At 55.3% G+C, this 23,730-nt stretch overlaps 1 protein-coding gene across 5 annotated transcripts in view; it reads left to right on the top strand.

The window, feature by feature from the left end:
• Positions 1–23,485, top strand: part of ZDHHC3 (zinc finger DHHC-type palmitoyltransferase 3) — a 54,701-nt gene extending 31,216 nt beyond the window's left edge. For 2 of the 5 annotated variants that reach the window (XM_041762702.1, XM_041762699.1), the window contains 5 exons: positions 4,975–5,071; positions 5,734–5,815; positions 5,926–6,021; positions 9,979–10,109; positions 21,236–23,485. In XM_041762702.1, coding sequence (XP_041618636.1) covers positions 4,975–5,071; positions 5,734–5,815; positions 5,926–6,021; positions 9,979–10,109; positions 21,236–21,493 — 664 coding nt within the window. In that variant the 3' untranslated portion in view covers positions 21,494–23,485. Of the gene's footprint in view, positions 1–4,974; positions 5,072–5,733; positions 5,816–5,925; positions 6,022–9,978; positions 10,110–12,643; positions 14,291–21,235 lie in introns of those variants that run through there. The other 3 variants (XM_041762701.1, XM_041762700.1, XM_041762703.1) reach the window with 3 other exon arrangements.
• Positions 23,486–23,730: the final 245 nt, after the last annotated feature.

The raw sequence follows: 23,730 nt of genomic DNA, 5'->3' as shown, positions 1-23,730 counted from the left end.
CGCTCTCAGAGTCCACTAGTGCTCCCACCACGCTGTGAGACGTGGACCAGGCTCCCTCTGAGCTCGGCGCTGTCCTCTGCGAAGGGAGTTGTTGCCTGGCAGCTTGTTGTGAGGGTTAGACATGAATAACTATATGAGTCAACTGGCTCCCCCAGGAGAAACCATTGGTTAGTAGAAGTGTGTGCATGTGGCAGGGCGAGATGGGTTTATAGGCTGGACTAGCAACAGGGAGGTGCGAGCTTTGCAGGAAAGAACTTTCTGGTCACCACAGTGGTTCTTTCTCTTTTCTTCCTGAACCCCGGACTGCCTCCACTGCCTGGCATTTTGCTCACCGCCTCCTCCTCGCCTCTCTCCCCAGGATGATCCGAGGGAGGTATTCTTGAGTGCTAGTAAACAAATCAGCTTCAGCAAAACAAGAGCTGCTGATTCAGATGCAGTTGAGTGAGGATGCCTGTGTGTCGCCTGCTCCTGCATCAGGAAGTGTGTGCTGACAACTGCTCCTCTGTGAGGGCTCGTGGCGGCCCAGGCCATCTGGGAACCTGCGGTTTGGGATAAGCCGATCCCCAGCATGCCAAACAGAGCTAGGTTTGTGACTGCTGGAGCCAAGGGGCCTGCTGCCAGGCTTGAGAGAGTCAGTGTCTGTCTCCCTGCTGGGGCGAAGGTGCATGTCTGCGTGCATGAGCACACACCTGGCTCTTTGGATCTTGTCCTCCCAACAGAGTCCCATGGAATTTAAAACTATCCCCATTCCCTGAGCTCTGATGGGTACCACAGACACTCCCTGACCCTGGATGGATAGATGTTCTTTCCAGCCTGGTGGTTGGTGTGTGGATGGATCCTCTTGTGTGGATGGATCCTCTTTCCACCAAGAGGCACTCTGGAACTCCGGTCTGCTTTTGTCCTGGCATTGAGAACCATGGAGGAATGTGGAAACCCTGTAGAGGGAGCTATTCTTGCTAATGAAGATAGCAAGGCTTATGCACTAGGTTCCTCTTGCACAAGGAGATGGAAACCATGACCCTGGAAAAGCCTCACACCCCTCCACACTCCCCACCCCTCACACACACATACACACTGAGGCTAAGATAGTCATGGGGTGCTTAGGGTCCCTGCTAGATTCTCAATTTGTCTCTCTCATGGTTGTTACCACTGATAAAATTTATATAGCGCTAGCAGTATTTTTAAAGCATTTCACCTGCATCATTTCTAACCTTGAGAGATCAGGACTAATTCTGCAGAGGGCGATTCAGAGAAGCTAAGTTTCTCTGCCCAGGGCCCAACATGGGGATCTAAGAGCAGTGTTCTTACTGCTACACTCGACTTCCTTACCCAGAATTGTTGCTGAGCTGAGACCAAAATGTGGTAGATGCTTTTTTGCTTATAATTTGTTAATCACAGTGAAGGAGGTATGGGATGAAAACCTGTGTACAGAGTATGGTCCACTTGGTATCCTCTTGCTGTGCCTTTTTCTCTTGCCCTGCTGGGCCTCCCAATCTGATGTGGTGGAGCCACTTCCCAGGCTGGCTCTTTCTCTGCAAAGGGGGTCCCGGGCTTGGCCCTGGGCTGTAGTGGTGGATTTAGACATGGCCCTGACCCTGGGGCTTCCCACTCAGGTGGGGCCGATGAACTTTCCCACCCTGATACTGTTTGGTAAGTGCTCTGTAAGAAGATACACAGGCCTTCACAGATACAGCTATGTTTCCATGGTGGGCCATCACCCCGGCTTGGCCCAGGGCCTCAGCCTCTCTAGGGGCTAAGAGCCACAGGCCCAAGCGCCTGTGAGCCGATGAGCTCGTTGGAATCCACCAAACTTTTGAAGGAAGCACTTCCGGGCCTGAAAAATGGCAGGGAACCTGGAGGAAGAGGGAAGGAGAGGCACTGCCCTCTTCTAGAACATTGATTAAAAAACACAGAAAGGGCTTGGGAAACCCCAAAGTCAGGGACATCAACAGACGCCTGCATTGAAGACCTTAGCGCTGTGCAGCGACTGTTCCCGCAGGCTTAGGACATGCTACCAGGCCCCCGGTGCCCGTGGCCCCAGGAGCTTACCAGCCCACAGCTCTCACACGAGGGGCAGCGAGTGGTGCCCGAGAGGAGTCCCAGAAGAGGGCCAGCGCACTCAGGGAGGAGCGCAAGGAGGTCAGAGAGGAGAGGTTCTCCCCAGTGGCAAGAGTGGGGAAAGCGCCCTCAGCTCCTGTGTCTGGGGAGGGGACCGCAGAGCCGTCCTGCCCACGTAGCCGCGTGGAACAGGAAAAGGGCTGGTTCTGAGGTGACGGATTCCCCACCAGGGTATCTGGGGGTCGTGGGAGGCCCACAGCTTTTCTTCTTCGTGACGGCTGGTGCCCAAGGTGAGGCAGCTGGATGGGCTGCAGGGCTGGCCTCACCTCTGGTGTACTCCAGGTCTCAAATGGAAAACCGTTGCAGCTGGTGGTTTTGTAAGCTGTAGGCGAGACAGCCCCTGGTCAGGACCTCTCGCCACGTTCATGGATGGACCCCCCACCCACATGCACCCTTGCCTGACCCCACAGCCTGCTTCTCAACAGCTCCACATGCTGCGGGGAGGACCACCTGGGCATTCCATGTCTTTGCAGGCAGGTAGCTCAGAGCCTGGCACTCTGGGCCAGCTTCTGCAGCTCTCAGCAGCTGTGCTTGCTTGTCCCTGCTGCTCCCTGGAGGAGGAGGAGGAGTGTTCTGGCATGGCCGCCCAGTGACACATAGCCCATTGTGAAACTCACTTCCTGGGGTGCCCACTGAGTCTCTTTAGAGGCTGAGAGGAGAGCACAGGATGGATTTGCTTAAGAGCTTGTTGAAACTTGGGCAGCCTTTAGAGGATGTCAGGCCACTTGGCACATCTGTGCTGCTGACCAAACACTGCTTTAGAGCACCCACTTAGAACCCCCTTGCAGGAGGAAGCAGAGGGGGAGCCCAGAGCAGGGGAGGAGTGACCCTTGGAGTATGGTCCCTAGATTGGGAGGGAGCTAAGACCCCAGAGCTGAGGAAGGACATGCAAGGTGACTCTGCAGAGGGAATGTGGGGCCTGGTGGAGGGAGCAGCTCAGTCTTCACTGTCTACTTGTCTGTACTCTTAAAATTCTATCCTGGGAACAAGTGTTATCAACTGAAATCTGTAGTATGCATATTCATATGTAGTTTTAATTGGTAACATGCATACAGAGAGAGATGGGTACCTGACTTTCTCTTTATATCCCTCCGTGTCCCTTTCATGCCTCTTTCTACCCCTGTCCTTCTGGCTCCCAGGAAGATTATAGAGCTGGGCCAGCTTCTCTAAGATGTGCTCGTTCCCCCTATGCTAGTGAGGACCTTCGAAGTTGTGGAGAAGAACAAGGTGAAGACTGGCCAGGCCCCCGTGATCAGTTCTCACCTTGTGCTTCCAATACTTACTTCCTGTGAGTGGGGAACTTGAGGCTCCAAGTTTGGTCAGTCTGACCAAGGTAGCTCAGACCCAGGCCTACCTTGCCACCGAAGCTCATGCCATGCTCAGAAAAGGTCACAGGTCCTCCTTGGGTTGTGGATGAGCCCACAGCCCCAAGTCAGCCATGGCCTCGCCATGGGGCTCTCGTTCAGAGTGGTCTGTGCTTCCTGGTCTGTAGCCTGGGGAGCACCTAAACTCCATTCCCAGAAGAGCTCCTCCTGTGCTTTCCCTGCCTTGACAGTCGTCAGAGCTCAGTGAGTGTGAGCTCACCACGTGTGAATGCGACACAGCCCTTCCACCAGCATCCACCTGTCATGGCCCACAGTGCACTTAATTAAGAACCCAAGGTAGAGCAGCCCTGGTGGCTCAGCGGTTTAGCGCCGCCTTCAGCCCAGGACGTGATCCTGGAGACCCGGGATCGAGTCCCACATCAGGCTCCCCATACGGAGCCTGCTTCTCCTTCTGCCTGTCTCTGCCCCTCTCTCTCTGTGTGTGTGTCTCTAATAAATAAATAAAATATTTTTTTAAAAAATTAAGAACCCAAGATAAAGTTAGTTGTGGAAATGGATGGAAAGAAAAGCTAGTGTGAACTAAGGGGCTTCCAAAAAAGAAAAGTTCCTAATTGTATTCTTTCCAAGCTTCTATTTACAGTATTTTAAACTGTTCTGAGCAGATAACAACCTCAAAATAATGTCAAGGAGCCTATGTTAGCAAATTGAGAAAGGACCAATTTCTGGTGAGCCTATCTATTGGCAAAGGAGTGTTTCTAAACCTGAGTTTTGGGGGTAGGTGCTTTCAAGGCCCTGTGAGCCTGTATTCCTGTTTCAGATTATTTCTTCCAAAAAAGGGGCAAGGAAGGTGTTTGGTAACCAATAAACTTGAAACACTCTCAGTCCCAATATGAGCCCAATTACAAGTTAGTAATTTGCAAATTAATGGCATTTCTGATCAACACTTAAGCTCAAATATATTCTGCTTCTGCAGCTAAGAGGTTGTTATCTTAGAGCTGGAAGGTTCTTGAGGGGCACTTCCCGTCGTCCTAGACATCCTGCACTTGAGCCCACTTTGCCTATTCCACTTTGCCTATTCCGGCGCCCTCTGCGGTCAGCCACACCCTCCCTGCTAGCGCCCGGCCCTTGGGTTTTGGGTCTTCGGGGGATGTTGGGAGCAACTGTTTTCTATATCCTATCTCAGACTCTCACGTTGTGGAAACTGCTTCTTCGCTCCATCCTGTCAGTAAACCGGATTCACAGCTCTCCGTTAGCACCGGAGAGCAGCCTCTTGCTCAGCCCCTCAGTTCCACCCTGTTTCATGTTAAACGAGAAGGGGCTTCGTTGACGTAGGACTTATCCCCTGGAATAAGTGTGACCATGGGGGTCCTGACCCGCCTTCCAGGCCCCTTGCAACACGCCCAGTGGGACAGCAGGTAGTGCCCAGGAGGCCCCGTGCACGGAGTAGAGCTAGGGGGTGGGTTCTCTGCTCCCCTCGGGCCCCTGCTGCTGTGAGGACACCCCTAAAGGTCTGCCTTGTGGGCCCTTTCAGCGTTTGCAAGCGGTGTATTCGGAAGATGGACCACCACTGTCCATGGGTCAATAACTGTGTTGGCGAGAACAACCAGAAGTACTTCGTCCTGTTTACAGTAAGTCAGCTTCCGAATCGCGCCCCACCTCCGCGGAGCCATGGAGTGCTGTGGTCCTTTGGAAATTCTCGGCACTCACAGTGTTTTTTGCTGCTGTGCAGAATATAGCCTGGCCTTCCTCTGCCTTCCTCCCAGAGCACTCCTGCCTGTTCCTATGCCCTCCACTTGAGCTTCTAGAAAACTGGCTCAAGTTGATTGGTTATAAGCAAGGGCCTTGTACTGGGCTCCCCTCCCAAGAGTCCAGTCTAAGTAGCTACAGAAGCCCGTTTGGGTGGTGATTGCAAGCCCTCCCTGCGAGTAGATATAGAGAATATTTAGCACAAGGGCTGCAAGAGCCCTTGGCAGTCAGCGCCCAGACTTTTCAAGTGAAGGGAAGCCACAGGCCTGGAGCACCCTGGCCCACCTAGGGCCCAGGTCACACCTGGCGACAGGCGCTGGTTTCTATCTTATTCCACATACTCCTAGTAAGTGCTGCTCACCCCAGTCCCAGAACTGGGATGGGAGACCAGTAGAGGAATCACCAGGTGCCTCTCTGGCTCTCTCCTGGTCAGCCCTCAGCCAGAGTGTTCTGGAACGGGAGGTTCTGAGCACCCCTGTCCCGGGAGCCTGTACGGTCAGAAGGTTCTCACAACAATGGTGTCTGCACTGCTTTCCTGTTTCAGATGTACATAGCTCTCATTTCCTTGCACGCCCTCATCATGGTGGGATTCCACTTTCTGCATTGCTTTGAAGAAGACTGGACAAGTGAGTATGTGCCGGAGCCTGCCTCCCTGCTCCAAGGGGCGGTGTGCAACCCAAGCAGGGCGGGCTCTTGGTTTGTGTCATGGTGCCAGGGGCCAACCCCATTTTATTAGATCTGCTGCAAGCCTACGGACTGACCAGGGAAGGGACAGCAGAGGCCCGACTCTCTCTTCATGAAAAAAAGCAGCCCCTTAAAGTCAGTTCCACAGGTAAAGTAGTGAGTGGGACAGACCCTCTAGCCTGAGGGTCCCCAGGGGAAATGCAGGCCCCCACAGGAAGCACATCCCAGGGCATGGGAGCCCTGCCAATGGAGAGAACCTTTGTCTCCTTGTCTTTAGGAAGAGGCACTTTAGGGGCACCTGGGTGGCTTAGTTGGTTGGGCATCCGACTCTTGATCTCAGCTCAGGTCTCATGAATTTAAGCCCCACATTGTGCTCCATGCTGGGTGTGGAGTCTACTTTAGAAGGAAAAAAAAAAAGAAGAAGAGGCACTTTAATCAAAAGTCCTTTCATTCCAGTCTCACAGAAATCCATTCTGAACTTTTGATTTTTTGTGTGTGTGATGGTTTCTTAACTGCCTAATTACCGATCTACATTAAGGTGATAGAGCAGCTCTTCCTGCTGTAGTGGTATCCATTTCAGTGCACAGGCACTGAGGAAGGAACCCCAGCCAGAGGCCACACAAATCCTGAGGGAAAAAAATAGCTGCTATGAAAAATGAATGCAATTTTATGATTTTAAACAAGAATAAAAATAAGAGAGAAGTAGATGTTGGAGGAATTGAGAGGCCACATGCTGGGCAAGATCTCTGACACACACAGTCTGTGAGACAAATGCCTGGAGCGGAAGCATCAGGCTTTGAATGAAAATCACTCTTTGTCATTTCACCATCTTTTAGAATTGTGCCCTTCCTATATGTACTGTCTTCTTGGGCACTATCTTGCTGTTCTTGTCCTCCAGAACTGGTGAGACCGTGGGAAGGACGGGATCTTTAGCTCCTCTCTGGATGTGAAGAGGCTGGCCCCGTCCCCTGGCCCCTCTGGCCTGGCCTCACCTGGGGGTGGTGCGCGGGGGGAATTGAACCCCATGAGTCTCAGCTTGGGCTGCCATGACAAAGTGCCACAGGCTAGGTGGCTGGCATTCCAATCTCTCACAGTTCTGGAGACCGGGAGGTCCACGATCACGGTGCCAGGAGATTTTATACCCTGGGTAGACTCTGCCTGGCTGGCAGATAGCCACTTTCCCCTCGTGTGCACATGGCAGAGAAAAAAGCTCTCTGGGGCGTCTTCTTGTATAGGCACTAACCCCATCCTGGGGGCCCCATCCTCCTGACCTCACCTAATCCTCACTACCTCCCAAAGACCCCATCTCCATATAAAATCACCTGGGGTCTTCCACATATGAATTTTGCGGGTGACAGCAGTTCAGCCCGTCTCACCGTGTCTCCCAGTTTTTGTGACTACTGCAGTTCTAGAACCAGCCAGAGGAGGAAATTCTAGCAGGCGGATAGTATGGAGAAGAGTAGGGGGCAGGAGGGTCTGGCCCAGACCATTCTGCACAACTGGGCAGGGCACCAGCACATTCCTTGGTGAACATTCTCAAGGTACATGCATCCCGCTAGGCGCTCCTCTCCAACTCCAGATGTGGCCTTGGCAACTTAACAGTGGAGTCTGACAAGGACATTTTATCAACCCCATCATTCCCCCCACCTGCCACTGTCAGGTTAACAGTGATAAGAGTGACCCGGACCATCTGTGAGGCAGAGCGTCTCTGTCTTCAGATCACGGCCAGCAGGGACCATTTCATTCATGCCCATTAAGAGCCAGCTGCGGCACACAGGGCTTTTTGAGCAGTTCCTTATTTCAACCTTACAACAAGTCTGTGGGGGGCAGGAGGGATGCTCCCACTTAGTAGATGACAAAAGCTGGGGCTCCCAGGGGTCTAACAAATCCCCAAGCTTACATATCTAAGAAGAGGGCTGTTATTCAAGCCCCAGTCTGGAGCCGGCTTTTCCAGCCCTGCCTGGATGACCCCAGTGCCCAGGCTCCTCCCTGAATGCTCTTGATTGTCTTCAGTTGGGATTCCTGATGGAAGAGGCATGAGGCACCCAGTTCCTGTGGCAGCTAGGCCAGGACAGTCCCCAAGGTGGAAGCCTGAGATTGGCCCATTGTGACAGTTAACTACCATCACTGCTCAGCCTCACATCCAGCTTGTATAAGAAGGGGAGGGGGTGTCCCCAGAATCAGGGCACTTTGACCTGAGGTTTGAAGAAGGGTAGAGGGGTAGTTATACACTCCTGGGCTCTGGCTCCTGCCTCCCCAACTCCATTCACATAGTTCCCAGGGCCAGTCGAGGAGGAGAAGGGTATGTGTAGCTGTGTGAGGATGGAGAGCACGCCATGGTGCTGGGCTCCGCCTCCTCCCCGGCCCCGGGGCAGCCAAGGTGAGGACAGAAGGAGCAAGGCGCCTCTTTCCAGTGGGCACCTGCCATGTGCACATGCGGGGTCCCGGGATGACCTGTGCAGATGTTCTCGCGTGTTCTCAACCATGCCACCCAACGTAAGAGAGAACTAAAGTTCAGAGAACCCCGGCCTTGTGCCCACACTCCTTTGTTACCAGGCACTACTCCAAGTCTGATAGTCCAGCAGGGAGCCAAAGTCCCGGCCTTCTTGGGGCTGGAGGTGTGGTGAGCAAGGCAGTCAGCATGCAAGGACGGGAACAAACATGATTCCATGGCGTGTGGGGTGGGAAGGATGCAGGGGTGAGACAATATTAGTGGGGGCTTCTTAGCAAGAGCCCGTGGTGGGGAGTTGGCTCCAGGATCCTCACCCTGCTGTGGCTGTCTGACTGTGGAACCCTCATCCTGCCCACCCTGCCCAGCACCCAGGAAGGCAGCTGCCATACCCAGAACCTCCCGAGCTGCCCCCACCAGGCCCTGCCAGCAAGGAACCCAGAAGGGAAGGCATTTACAGGCATTAAGTCCCAAGGGAGGCGTGAGGTGATAAAGGCCTTTGGATGAGAGGGTCCTCACCACCACCCCCCATGTAGGGCTGCTCAGGAGAGCACTGAACCCCCAGGTTCCGAGTTCCCAAAGCCCAGTGAAGCCCAACCCTCCCCCCCAAATCAGACCCCTCCGACCAGGGCAAGGGGCCCGAGAACTGGGGCAATGAGAAACATGCACAACCGGACTAATGGGTCGAGGTGGCCGTCAGTGGGGTCCAGGGTCCTGGGGTAGTGAGTATCATCAACTGGGACCCCCATCTCCCAGTGTTGTCCACATTCCCCCAGGCAGCCCCGCTGCCCTCCCCCACCATCACCCACAGCACCTCTGCTTTGTTCTCCATTTGGAGGTGCTTCTGATTTAGACTTGGCCCAGACGGAGGTTTCTGCTGCTTAAAACAGAACCACCCATTTCGTCCAACCTCCCTGCTCTACTGAGGAGGGGGCAGAGGCCTGGGTGGGGACAGGGACTTGTATCAGGTCACACCCCCGGCAGCCTGGGCCCAGAGAGGCCAGGAGAGGGAGAGCACCTACTCTGGGTCCTGCAGCTCTCCGGTTGGACTGACCGTCTTGTGATGCAAATGCTCCTGGGAAGGGCATTTCCCCTGGGGCTTATTTCACCCCCAGCTCAGGCCCAAGGCCAGCAGCTGAACTGCCCCCTCATAAACTTCGAATCCCAAAACCCCTGAGCGATTCTCTGGACCTGGCCCCTTCCTGTCACCCAGAAGCAGACAGAGGTGTAGGAATGTCCAGAAAATTCATGGCCAAACCAGAACCACACCGAGGCCCCTCCACCTGTGCAACCATGTTGTGCTCTCTGTGGAGAGGAGGGTCTCCCTGTCTTCATGCCTCAGCCCTGAGGCCTTTCTAGGGCCTTCCATGTGCCTGGCACTATGCTTGGCACCAGGATACAGATGCTGGCTGAGAAAAGAGCAAGGGATAACAGGTGTGAGGAGGGGAAGCCCCAGGAGGGGCCTGGCCCTTGGAGAACCTGCCTGAGGGCAAGCTGTGCAACCAGGTGTGGGGCAGGACAGTGGCCGCCTGGGCCTAGACACCAGACACGTGTGGCACCCGGGAGGTGCCAGGCCATGCGGGGCTGGGGGCATTGAGTGGCATGCAGTGGGCAGCGGCCAGCAGCCCCAAGTCTCACGTGTCCCTTTCCTTTCAGAGTGCAGCTCCTTCTCGCCACCTACCACAGTGATCCTCCTCATCCTTCTGTGCTTCGAGGGGCTGCTCTTCCTCATTTTCACATCAGTGATGTTTGGGACCCAAGTGCACTCCATCTGTACAGATGAAACGGTACGTGGGCGGCCTGCCCACCCCATCCACTCCTGGGCTTGGGGGGAGGCCCTGGGGCAGGTGTTGCTGGGAGGGGTGGGTGGAGGCCAGACCTGTGACCAGGGCCAGGTGTGAGGTGTGCAGGGCGCACGCCTCCATTACAGTGACACTGGATCTTACACACACACACACACACACACAGGCCCACACCCACACACATACTTGAGTCTTCCCTTGGGGCAGGCCCAGCAGGTCACAGCAGGAATGGGGCCTAGCAGCCTTGGTGAAGGGAGCCCTTTGCCAAAAGTCCTTCCATCCTCCCATTATGGTTCTATCTTCTACACACTGCCATGTTAGGCACTCTACCGGGCACAGGGACACCCTTCCCTTCCCCTCCAAGGACTAGAGGCCTGGAGAGAGGATGATGGACAAAGGGTGCCTTAATCCAGCTGAAATGGGCAGGGTCAACGTCCTGAAAGAGGTGGCCGCATGAGTAGGTCCAGAGGGCAGAATCAGGAGGCAGCCCCGAGCTGTGGGCATCAAGCCCTCACCTGGCCACTAGATCCTCCGCTTGGCCCAGCTCTGGTTCTCGTCCATTGCCTTCCCCCCACCCCCACCCCCGCCCCCACCCCTACCCATACCCACAGTTCCTTCTCTGTAGACTTCGAGGCTGCTGGCTGGGAGGACTGGAGCCCACTCCCCTGGTGCCACTGCCACCACCATTGTCTGGCTGCCCTAAGTGTCCAAAAGCCTCAAGGTGGTCAATCCATTGCTGTGATGTGGGCATTTCTTCTTTTTGGCTTTGGGTTCCAGGTGAGGAGCCCCAAGAGGAAGAGGCAGCACTTAGTTTGGGGAGCAGAGGCATGAGGTCCTGGCTTCCCAAGGTCCCCCTCAGGTGGCAAATCTCAGTCATCCAGGGGCTCTGTGGGACGGCTTCGGGCCTGCTGATTACTTAGCCTCAGATGGAGGCTCGTAGGAAGACAGACTCCTTGCCACTGCCCCCCAGGCCCTTCCCTGGGGGTGTGGAAAATCAGGGGTTTGGCGCTTCTCAGCAGCAAGGCGCCATCTTTTGGATCCAGGGAAATTTCCGATGGTTTAGAATGTTGGGGTGGCTCTCAGCAACTTTTATACCTTTTTTAAGAAGTAACATCATTGTAAGAGTTTCTGTAACAATAGTAGCCAATGGTGTAGATCTGGCTATGTGCCCAAGCGGTAAATGTGACCAGCTTCTCTGCCTAAGACCCGCAGGGAACCCATGGGTGACCGTCTGGCCCCGCCTACTGTTGCATACGGCCAGGCCACACAGGCCTTGGGCTCAGGGAGCCAGAAGGAAAACTCACACAGCCCTGTCCTAGCTGTCCTCCCCCTTCAAGGCCATTCCTAAAGGGAATTGTGTTGGAAAGGAAAGCAGAAAAGAAGGAAGGGCGTGTCTTGGGAAAGCGCATGGACCCTCCGCCTGGACCCTCCCCGCTCCCTCTCCGTGAACAGAGACTCCATTTAGGCTGGCCCCTCCGGCTCCTCCCTGCTCCTCCTCCTCACCACAGACCACGGCAGACAGACCCTCAGCCAGGCTCCTGCCAGGCTGCTTCCCTCCTGTTCCTCTGGGCAGCGTCACATCCTCAGGCCCTGCCCACTGACCAGCTCCATCGGAAGAGGGGTGAAGGGAGGGAACTGGCTTCCTCCCTAGCCTACTTTTCCCGTGAGGTTTAGTGGGGAAGTAGTCCAGCCTGTGGACAACCACCAAGATGGCCTCTGCTCCTGCTTCTTCCCTGAGGAGGACCGGGAAGCCCTTTGCCATGCCTGGGGCTGGCTGTCTGTCCAGGCAGCCCCTCTAACCTATACTAATCCCTTTCCTTCCTCCTCTGTGGTGGCTTCTCCCCTCACCCACGGTCTCCTACTCCTGTCTGGCCTCCTCAGGTTGGCCTCACCAGCCCCGCTAAGCAGGGTGCTTCTTTGACCTCCCGGGCTGGTGAGACTAACGATGCCAGAGCAGTCATTTGATTTGTTCCCCTTTTTTTTTTTGTCTGCAAAGTGGTCATAGTAGTGCCAGACTTGAATCAACCCAAATCGAAGGCCAACATTGGCTGTCATGATCACGAGCCCCTGCCAGCCCTGAGGCTTCTTGCATCCAAGCCTTCACAGCATTCCTGCACACAGCCAGGCCCAGCACCAGGCCGGAAGCGCCTCCGCAGAGCCCAGTCTGGGTAGACGTGCTCCTCCACTTAGTGAAACACACTGGATCAGCATGCCCAGGAATCCTGGCTCAGCAGCCTGTGGATTTGCTCACTTTCCCCTCCCTGGAGGGACCTGTAAATATGTGCCCACCCCACCGCTACTACCACCAAAAAACAAAAACAAAACAAAACAAAAAACCGCACTTTTTTTTTCCTTTGACACTTTTTATAAGAGAAAGAGAAGAAACATGTATCATATAGGTAGCTCTGTGGCTTGACAAGGAAGCATTTACTCCATTCATCTCAAGCTAACGGACATTCGTCCCCAAAATCCACAGCAATAAAGTGCTTGACTGAAAGTATGATTGTTCTTATTTTCAGGGAATAGAACAATTGAAAAAGGAAGAGAGAAGATGGGCTAAAAAAACAAAATGGATGAACATGAAAGCCGTTTTTGGCCACCCCTTCTCTCTAGGCTGGGCCAGCCCCTTTGCCACGCCAGACCAAGGGAAGGCAGACCCGTACCAGTATGTGGTCTGAAGGACCCTGACCAGCATTGCCACTCAGACACAAACCACATCACAGCACTACCGTCCTGTCCGTTCTCACGAATGTTTAAATCGAGAAAAAGCAAACCAACTACTCTAAAACTTTTTTTTTTAATGTCTCCAGTAAAATGGCTGAGCATTGCAGAGAAAAAAAATGTCCCCATGTTTTATTTTTAAAAGATCATCCTATCTATTTTTTGGTGACCGAAGCTGCTCTTCTTTTTTTTTCCTTTTTTAAAATCACTCCTCTGGCCTCTGATTTCCTCTCTGCTGTCTGTCTGGCCTGACTAACGTGGAGGGTGCTGTCTCCCGGCCCGCCTCTACTAACAGGGAGCCGTTGGCCGGTGCGTGGATGGACCGGCCTGGACGCCTGGTTAGGGATGCGTGGGAGAGGCAGGGGGGCCGTGACCTCCCGCTGCCCAGGAGGCAGTGGCAGGCGCCCCAATGGGACTTAAAGCGTCACCGAAGACAGATGCTTACCACCTTGTGACCAAGAGGGACGGGACCAGGGCCAGAGCCCTAAGAAGGGCCCTTGGCCCAGTGGCCTCATCCCCCATGTGGACACGGTTTGCCTCCTTGTACTCCATGGGCTTGGGTGTGTAGAGTGACTTCTGGAGGGTGGGGTGGGATCAAAGGGGTCTTATTTGTATTCTGAATCACCAATTATATTCCCGCTGATTATTTGGAACAGTATGAAGGAGAGAGTTTTTCCAGCTCAAAATGCCTTACACAGTCAAAAGGAAAAAAAAAAAAATCACACTATTTCAGGTTTTCTTTGTCTGCTTACTCTTAGCACCCCTCCCCCTCCATCTCCTCCTGCCCTCTCCCCCCCCCACTCCCCCTCTCTCTCCCTCTCCCAGCAAGGTGGCCAGTCAGCTGCATTAATGCTGAGTGACACAACCACAGCCCCCAAGGAGCACGGCCCATCATCACCCCCCTCTGCCCCATTTTGTAAATCTCCAAAGTGGGTACCCTTTCTGATGTTTTAGACACCTAAATGTGCACGTAGCCATGTCTTATCTGTATTTTAACCTGGGAGGCCGTCATCTGGCCCAGGGCTGACCGGGATGTAAGGTGGACATCGCGGCCCGCAGGCCTCTGCAAGCTGGCAGGTGGCCATCCGGCTCACGGGAACGGGCAGCGCGGGGACTGAGTGGCCTTGCCATTCGGAGGCATGAGGCCTGAAGAGAGTGGGGAGATGAGACGGACAGGGATGCAGACATCACAGACCTCGGAGTGCTGAGCATCTGTGAATTTGTACACGTGGATTTCAGGTTTTTTAAATGATCACCACGAACCTCCTTTTTTAGCTTGTGCTGCGGGTGGGGTGGGGAAGGTTTGTGAAGCTCAGTGCAGGATGGAGGAAATTCATCTAGCCATGTGATTCTCCATGAACAGTACGTGGAACATGCTGCCTCTTTTTGATTCTGTCCGTGCTTCCACATGGAAACAAAATGCAATAAAATTTTTCCAAAACCTGTCCTTGAGCCGTGCTCTCTCACAGCGCTACCCTCGGGGAAGCCGAGGGTCCGGGCGAGGCGAGCGTGTGGTGGTAGGGCCCTTGCTCCGCTGCCCTTAAAGGACATTTATTTCCGTTCCTCCTCTTGACCGAGGCGTCAGTTGTGTTGACTTTATTTATTTATTTTTTATTTATTCATGAAAGACACACAGAGAGAGGCAGAGACAGGCAGAGGGAGAAGCAGGCTCCATGCAGGGAGCCTGATGCGGGACTTGATCCCGGGTCTCCAGGATCATACCCCGGGCCAAAGGCAGGCGCCAAACCGCTGAGCCACCCAGGGATTCCCAGTTGTGTTTATTTTAAAGGACGGGTCAGTCAGCCACATGCCCTCGACCGAGCCTGCCCCCGACCCCCACCTCTGCTTCGGGGATTCTGCTGCCTGAAACCCCCTCGGGAGCTCCCGGCTACAGAAAAGCCTTCAAGTCCGCAGCGTGGCCTCTAGCGCCAGCCACGGGGGAGAGGTCTCTTTCCCTCTCCCCACCCAGCAGAAAGCGGCGTGGAGCCAGAGGAAGTCGCTAGAATGTTCCAGTCCTTTGAGGCGCTCCTTCTCATCCCTCCCGTGTAACCAGAAAACTCCACAACCCTTCCTGAGGCTCGCCTCTTGAGACCGGGTTCTTCATGCCCTAAGTCTAGCCTGAGACCTCAAGTGGTTTTTACTTTTTTAAGATTGTATTTTTATTTATTAGAGACAGCACGAGCAGGGGGCAGAGGGAGAAACACTCCCTGCTGAGCCGGGAGCCCCATGTGGGCTCGATCCCAGGACCCTGGGATCCAGACCTGAGCTGAAGGCAGACACTTAACCGACTGAACCACCCAGGCGCCCCCGAATTGTTGGTTTATTTTTTTAATACTGTGTGTCTCCCATAGGTTTTTTGGTTTTTGTTTTCCTTTTTTAACAGTTCACTGAGGTATGTAAAGGCCACAGTGGCCCTACAGTGACTTTAGAACAGTTTTCGCAGGCTCTGGCCCGCTCCCGCCCATCAGGGATCCATCCCTTGGGAGGCAGCGCTGCCCTCTGGTCCTGCCGGGGGAATATTTTTTAAGTATTTGGATGCCCTCCAAACACTCCAAGGTTTTGTGTGTGTGTGTGTGTTTTTTTTTTTTAAGTGACCCAGTTTGGTTCTTTTTCCTGTGGAATTTCTGAGGAGTGCAGTAGAGAGTTTTGAAAATGTATTGATTTCTTTTTTTGGTAAGTCCTAAAAATAGAAATTCATCGCTTAAACCCGCGCATACTATGCATATCCTTCCCAGAGAAAAAAGGTTGCTCTCGACCTCCTGCGTGATTCCACCTCTGGGCTTTTACGGAGCCCTTTGGCTGAAAGAAGGGATGCTCCCCAGCTCTTCAGGCCCTCGGAAGATAGGAACACCCCAAGATCCCCGAGGCTTTCCTAGATCACTTCCATTGAAATGGAAGGCATTTTGCCTGGAGTTCAGTGACTAGGGATGTGGCTGTCTTTGCAGTAAAGTGATTGGTTCCGGGCCTGGCGTCCACACGGGAAGAAACCGGCTTCACACACGGCTGGGGAGAGTTGGGGAGAGAGGATGTGTCTCTGCACCAGGGCGGCCCCAGCTTTTGTCTGCAGCCCTGAAGGTGTGCGCCTGGGAAGTGAGCCTATAGCGGCCTCCTCTTCCAAAGATGGGTCCCTGGAGAGTGGGGGGAGGGGGGATAAAGAGGAAGGTGACAAAAAAAAAATTTTTAAAAAGAGGAAGGTGACACAGGGATCTGGATCAGGTGACTCCTGCCAGCCTGTCGGCCTCAGACGGGCTCCCAGCAACTGTGCTGAACATGCAAAAGGCCCACATCCCAGCAAACCTCTGCCCATGTGCCCGGGCTTGGGGACCTCATGCCCCACAAAGTGAGCATGGGTAGCAATGCGTGTTCCCGTCTCCTGCTAGTCACACTGATGCCTCTCTGAAATACTTTGTTTCTGGAGAACCAGGTGAGCCACCTGGAGTGACCAGCTTCCATTCACCGTGCCTCGGCTGCTGAGAAAGTCCCCGTCCACCGTCCTGTTTCAGGGATCTTTCAGATGAGGCGGATTAGGAAGTGTTTCTGGACCACCTGTGTCAGGTGGGCATCGCGCAGAAACCCCAGGCTTGGGGAGGCTGCATTGGGCTCCCCCAGCAGGGCAATGGCCCTTCAGCTCCTCCCCACTCGTGGCTTATAGGTGCATCGCCCAAAGGGTGAGCCAGGGGTCTCAACATAGGAGGGGCCCTTAAATACCAAAGAAGTGTGAAGAGAGGACAGTTCTGCGGGAATCCCTCTCCCCAGAGGCAGCGCACCTCCGAGGGGTCCCCGGAGCAGCAGCGTCAGCATCACCGAGGGACTTGTTAGGCCGGCCTCGGGCCCAACCCCAAACTCTCGGGGCGCGCCCTGGGTCCCAGGTGACTGACACGCCGTCTCTCAAGGCCTGGAGCCCCACGGGGTATGCAGGGGTCTCCCGCGTGGTGCTGCCAGTGTGCCGACTGGGCGTCCCCCTTCCCCCACAACCCACAGCCTCCCCAACAAATGAACGCTGAGCAAACAAGAAAGGTCTGTTCATGTGAAGGGGGAGCCAGACCGTTAGTCTGTCTGTCCATCTGCCTGCACAGTTCAGTCTGTCCACCTGGGCTCTGCACCAAGGGGTTCACTGGATTAAAGGCTTCACGGTGACACGGATACAAGCCGCTGGCCACATGGAGACTTCATTTTCCCACCTTCTCCCTCAGGAGGAAGTCCTTGGTGGCATGACCCCCGTGGGTACCCTAGAAGTCGGAGTGGCCCCGGGTCCATCCACATGCACAGGTTTGCAGAAGCCCCTAGGAGGCACCCGCTCCGGACGCAAGGATGCCCTGAGTCCCCCTCCTGCTGAGGTTACGCAGCCCGGCGACCCGGCACTTAGGCCCTGGCTTCTCCCAGGCTCTGGTTCAAGTTCCTGCTCGGCTGCTTCGTTGTGTGTGTGACTTTGGGCCCCGGCTGACTTAAGCCTCCACGACCTCATGTGTCAAACCAGGGAGGTTTGTCTAAATCACAAGGCTGAGCGAGGATTAAAGGGGCGTCGTGACCGGCAGTGTGACGGTGGCGTCTGGCAAATGGCGTGGCTTCAGCCCACGTTAGCTCTGCTAGACCTCTGCTTCCCAAACCACTCACAACAGTTCACGATTAGTGAGATGCTTGTTGGTGTGCCGTGGCCTTTTAAAAAAAGTACATAAATAAAAATGCGCCACAATTAGAGTAGAGTAGAGTAACTGTGGTTTCATGGAACTTTGTGGGGGGCGGTGCCAGGTTGCACCGAAAAGTATCGCCCTTTGTGGGTTGTAGTAAAAAGCTGCGAGAGTGTTCTTCGGCCCTGTAAGGAGGAGGGCAGGTGACGTGGGTGGCAGCCTCTCCAACTCTCCCTCCAGTGATGTGGGGAGCAGAGTGGGGGGACAGGGGCAATGATCTCTTGCTCCGAGGGTCTCAGCCGAGCCTTACAAAGCCTGTGCTCCCTCGGACGCCTTAGTCCTAGTATGTTCATTTAAGGACTTCGGTGGGTTCGTTTGCAGATCACAGCTCCTGTGCCACCCTGGCACAGGGGCCCCAAAGCCTCCGTCACACACACCCTACAAGAGACGTTGGTTCCAGCCACTGCCCCGTACCCAGGAATCAACCATTCTCGTTCGCCTGGGCCTGAAGTGGGTATTACTGCTGCCGCCACAAACCTCCTGCTCAAGAACGTTGCCTTCAGCACGTCTTTAAATCCACACGAAACTCAAAATTGAGTCCTACCAGGAGAAACGAACCCCACTGGATCCTCCTGAACCTGCGGTTCAGACTCTCAGGCCTCTCTTATGCCTCAGATGCATTCGGAACATTTGCTTCTGTCCAGACTCAGAGTTGATACACCTGGATGTTTGTCCATCTCTCTGCTCAGGAACTTTCTCTGGTGGACGGGACGGGCTCCTTCCAGAATGTTCTTATGAGCTTGGTGAAGAAGTTGGTGCTCACTGGGAACACGCCACTGGCATGGACACAGCAATCCTGCAGGCTCTGGCTTCCCTCTGCCTTTGTGATCAGCACGGGTAGAGGGAGAATTTGTAGGAGGATTGAAAACGCACTGGGCAGAGGGGAGACACTGGTTCTCGCCCCAGTTCTGACGACCAACAGGACAAGTTTTGGCTACGGCAGTGGCCTCTCAGACCCTCTGTTTTCTCATCTTCCAAGTGTCAGTACCAACACCCACCTCCTCTCAGGGCGGTGCGAGGACCCCACAATCATGGCTCTGAGTGAGCCCAGTCCGTGTGGATACAGTCTGCCATTTCTGGGTGTCCCCTCTGTGGCCTGCCCTGCCTCCTCATGATGTCGCAGCTTCCCTGAAATCATGTTCTTAAAATGCCTCTCTTGACAGGCTGCTAAGGGTTGCCCAGGAAGGGAATGCAGGGTCCCCAAAGCAAGTCCCCTCAGTTGGCCACTGCTGCTTCTGCTAAGTAGGGGGCGCCTGGAGAGGGGCCAGTCTGTGGGCAGCACAGCATCCGGTGCTCTTGACCTAAGTACATGAGGCTCCCGCAAAAGTTGTCAGCAAGGTCTGTTTCCCGAAACGGCTCCTCTGTTCTGATTACGACAGTAACACCCGCTCAAAAGTGGTGAAAGCTTGGAACGTACGGGAAGTCCACAGATATAAATACGAATCATCCCAAATCCCTCCCCAGAGGTAATCTCGAGTCCCATGTCGTGTGCAACTAACTATGCTGTCTTCCTTTGACACCGTTGGACAGGATTTTCCGGTGCGGTGTAAAACTGTGGACACCATTTGTCATAGCTGTGTTGTGGTTCGGTTTGTAGGATCGCTGACTTAGCTGTCACTGTGGGCATTTTGATTGTTTCCAACTTGTCACCTTGTAACTCAGTGTTCAAGACCGTATCGCTCACATTTTTGTGTCTCAGATTATTTTTTTCATCTTTCACTGTGAAATTACTTCCGACTTACAGAGCAGCGGCAAAAATAGCACAAAGCGCTCCTATATCCCCCCTCCATCGGTCTTTCTAAATGTAAACATTTTATATGGCCACAAGACATAACCTGGGAACTTATCAATACGATACCATTAACGGGTCTACCTGCTTTATTCAGACTTGTCCGGTTGCCCCGCTGAGACCCTCCTCTGTCTCATTGTGTCGCTTGTCACGTCTCTGGAGTCTGCTCCAATCTGCAGTGCTGCCCAGTCTTTCTTTGCCTTTCATGAATTTGACCCCCTTTAAAAAAAAAAAAAAAAGTAAGATGAAGGGCACCTGGGTGGCTCAGCGGTTGAGCATTTGCCTTTGGCTCAGGGTATGATCCCAAGGTGCTGGGATCGAGTTCCACATCAGGCTCCATGCGAGGAGCCTGCTTCTCCCTCTGCCTATGTCTCCACCTCTCTGTGTGTCTCTCGTGAATAAATAAATAAAATCTTTTTTAAAAATTGAGATGAAATTCACATAACATAAAACCCACCACTTTGGTGCGTGCCGTTCAGTGGCATGGAGTCCGGACGTAAGGCCGTGCCACCTCCACCTCTGTCCGGTTCCAAAGTGTGTTCATCAGACTCCGACCCTTTTGAAGATCAGAGGCCAGGTATTCAGTAGAGTATCTACCCTTCAATTTGCGTTTGCTGTTTTCTCGCAATTAGATCTAGATTACGCGTTTCTGGCAGGAAAACCGCTGAGGTGGTGTCCTGGGCGCGTCATATCCTGAGGTCGTGCGATGTTAACACATCTCATTATCGGCGATGTTACTTCCCAGCTGGTTAAGGCGATGCCTGCGAAGCTCCCACGCCGGTTTGCCCTTTGTAATTAGGACCTTACAAGGGACGTACTTTGAGATCAGATTCTTGACTCCTACAATTTTTTCAAGAGCCAAGAAATGTAAATCTCTGAGATGGAGGGGGAAGAAACAGTGCTGGAGACGACCTGGCCCGGAGGACGGGGCAGACCTCAGTTGGTGTGTGTGCCTCAGTTTCTCTCTCTGCATAACACAAGGGATCATACCAGTTATGTAAGGCTCTTGTGTGGAAAAGAAGAGAAAACCTAGGACGAGGTCCTCAGAGATCGTTCTGAGGTGGAATGGGTCGTGTGAATGAGCAGTGCCCGTGCCGGGCAAGCCCACAGCAATGTCCCTTGGCTTCCGGAAGAGGCCCCAGTGGGGCTAAAAGCCTTTGTGGAGGGTGCTGTGGCTTGGAGAGCTGACCCGGCTGTGCCTCTAACTCCCGTGGGCCTCTCCCCCTCCCACACCCTCTTTCTGTGGCCTGGCGGCTGACGCCCAGAGGCAGGTGAGTGGGCAGCTTGGGAGGAGCCACAAGGCAGTCTGCACCCCCCGAGCGGGGCCTGACGCCCACCCAGGCCTCCCCGACCCTGTGCGCCCCCAGCTGCCCGCCGCATGCTGGCACTGGCTGTGCACGCGATCTGCTTCCTTGGCCCCGGTGTTGTTTGTACCCCGTGCTCCTCCGCTACCGCCCGCACCCCTTCTTCATGCTAAGTCTGCTGCACCTGCTGGGGGGCATGGCCCAGAAGCCCGGAGGGGGGCAGGTTCGTCTTCTCAGTGCTCTCAGGGCAGCTGCGATGTTACTCCCCAATCCGGGACCCCTCGGCAGCCTGGCCTGACTTAGTGAGGCTGGGGAACCCCGGCAGCAGCAGGGGGAAAGAGTGGAGGCCTGGGGTCCCGGGCGGGGGGGACACGGGCCAGATCCCCATGAAGGCCCCCGCTTGCTGTGCCGCTCCCCGCCGCTCCCCACTGTGCCTCTCCGGCCCTCAGGGGCCCCCAGAGCCCTGACCTGGCCCAGGCTGGCTGTGTCCTGGCTCCCCCACCCCTCACCTCACCCGCCCCCTGGGCCCCGAGCTCTGCCGGCTGGGGGTGTGCCGGGGGGCGCGCAGCCCAAACCCCACTGACCCTCTTCATCCCGTTGTCCCTCCAGGGCATCGAGCGCCTCAAACGAAAGCACCAGCCCAGGGAGCGCAGGGGCAGCTGGAAGTCGGTGAAGGAGACCTTCGGCGGGGACTTCTCCCTGAACTGGTTCAACCCCTTCTCCGGACCGTGCGACCCCGAGCCTCTCAGTGACAGGGCCTGGGTGCGGCAGGCGGCCTCGCTGTCCGACACGGACAACACGGAGACCACGGAGGAGCAGTCGGAGGAGAGGAAGGACGAGGACTCCGTGGAGGTGATAGATGAGTGAGGCTGCCGCGGGGGGAGGCCCGTCACCCGAAAGCCGCAGGCAACCTGGACGCACCCCTGCACCCCGCTGCCGCCCGCAGACCGCCCGCTGCCACTGCCATCCCCTGCACTGCCTCATCCTCTCCCCGGGTCGGGCCGGGTCTTGGGGGGATGGACTAGGGGTAACGAGAGGACGAGACTGTCCATCAGGAAGGGTCTGCCCAGAGCGGGCCTGGACGTCCCTCCAAGACTGGGCGTCCTCAGCATCTGGCACAGCCTCGCCAGCAAAGGAAGTTCCAAACGGGGCAGCCCGGGGGCAGGAAAGAACTTGCCTTTGGCCTTTCTTGGGATGTCTGTCTTCTCTTGGGGAGGTTGGGGCCCTAGCTCCTGGCTTTGGAGAACGAAGGCCATGATGTTATGATGGAAGGACAGAGCAGGGCTGGCCGCGGGGACCCCGGCTGGGACAGTGACATCAGAAGAGACCAGCCTGGAAAGGTCTCAGGATCCCGGCTGCTCCCCGGGAAGGCTTGTCTGACCTAGGACAGGGGCACAGCTGCCACAGCCACCTGCAAGGTCAGACCTGAGGGTCAGGCTTGGCTTGAGGAGGCCCTTCACTGGGCTGGACACACGCATACATGCAGGACGTGCCCAGGCTCAAAAGACGGGTTATGACCGGAACTGTGTCGTGGCAGTGGTGCCAAAGCTGAGCTCCCATCCCGTCCCAGGGATACGAGAACTGTCACTGAGTTGGAGAGCTTGGAGCCGTCCTGCCTGGTGGCTCCAGGTCTGTCCATTCACAGGTAGGGATGGGGGAGAGGACCTATTTAGAGCTGCTGGGGACCTTCTGAGCACCCCCCCCGCCCCCGCCCCATAGCTTAATTAACTTTCCCTCTGGAGGGAGTCTCACAACCCATGTGGGCAGCAGAACTGACCAGAAATCTGGCCTGTGTTTTAAACCACTTCTCACAAGATAGGGCCTATTGTGTTTCTCTGAGAGGATGGGTGGTGGCTGGGGACTACAGATTGATGAGCCAGGAAGACACACACACACACACACACACACACACACACACACACACACTCTGCCAGGATGAGCCTGGTTGAACCCCAGGGTTAACTACCCAGCGGGGCCGGTGTTCACAGAGCCACCTGTGCTAAGCCCTGCTCAGAGCCCCCGGAGGACATCCCACGAGGGGCTGATGGTGAGGCTCTAACAGGGACAGAGCAGCCAGGCCGTAGGCCCATCTTGGTCCATATCAGCTTTTTTTTTTTTAAGATTTTATTTATTTATTCATGAAAGAGAAGGAGAGAGGCAGAGACACAGGCAGAGGGAGAAGCAGGCTCCATGCTGGGAGCCCGACGTGGGACTCGATCCCGGGACTGGGATCACGCCCTGGGCCAAAGGCAGACGCTCAACCGCTGAGCCACCCAGGCGTCCCTATATCAGCTTTAATATTTATTCATGACGAGGGCAGGAGGGCTGGTCGGCTTCGAGCCTGTGGACTCGCAGTCTGGGCAGGACGCGGCCGCTGGCCCCCCTGGGAGAGCCGTTCTCGGATCACAGAGGCCTGTGGTTTGTTGTCCTAACCCGGGAGGCAGCCGGGAGGCAGGGGGGCTCAGAGGGGTGCAGCACAGCGACCATATACCAAAGACTCTACACGCGAGGGGAAGCAGTGCCGCCCCTGGAGGCCCCGAGGAGGCCGCACGTAGAGTTAGGGTCACCACTGGCAATGTCCGTCTCCATGGATTTCGGGCCCTGGTCGGAGGGGGGCTGACGCTCCTGCTCGGGCCCCCCCGCACAGCGGGCTCATCTTGCACCATAGCTCAGTGAAGCCCACCGGGTTCTGGGGCCCCGTCCAACCCTGAGCTTCCTGTCCTCACTGCACGGCGACAGCATAACACTGTGCTTGCCTCACACTGGACTGTAACCGCTGTCAAAACCCAAGGAGGGCTGCGGGGAGGGATGCTGGGCGCACACTCCACCTCCGGGCTCTGAATAAAGCTCTTTGCTTGACTTCGGCGGCTGGAGTCTCCTGTCTTCAGCAAGAAATCCCAGTCTAGACCCCTGGGCAGCAGGGTCCTTGGGCTTAGTCACCTCAAGGGCACCTCTGTCCCTGCGGGTGGAGAAGGACAAGTGAACGTCCAGGATGTGGGTGGAGAGTAACTAACCAGACCTCTCCGGGTCATCTCCCAGCGGGTGTTTCCAGCAGATGGAAAACTCACCTTTCATTTCCTCAGAGCACTTATTGCAACCTCCCG

Source organism: Vulpes lagopus, chromosome 7 (assembly GCF_018345385.1).
Source record: "Vulpes lagopus strain Blue_001 chromosome 7, ASM1834538v1, whole genome shotgun sequence".
NCBI classification, from domain to species: Eukaryota; Metazoa; Chordata; class Mammalia; order Carnivora; family Canidae; genus Vulpes; species Vulpes lagopus.
The sequence above is the reverse complement of the archived record's forward strand: the minus strand, read 5'-3'. Positions and strand labels throughout refer to the sequence as shown.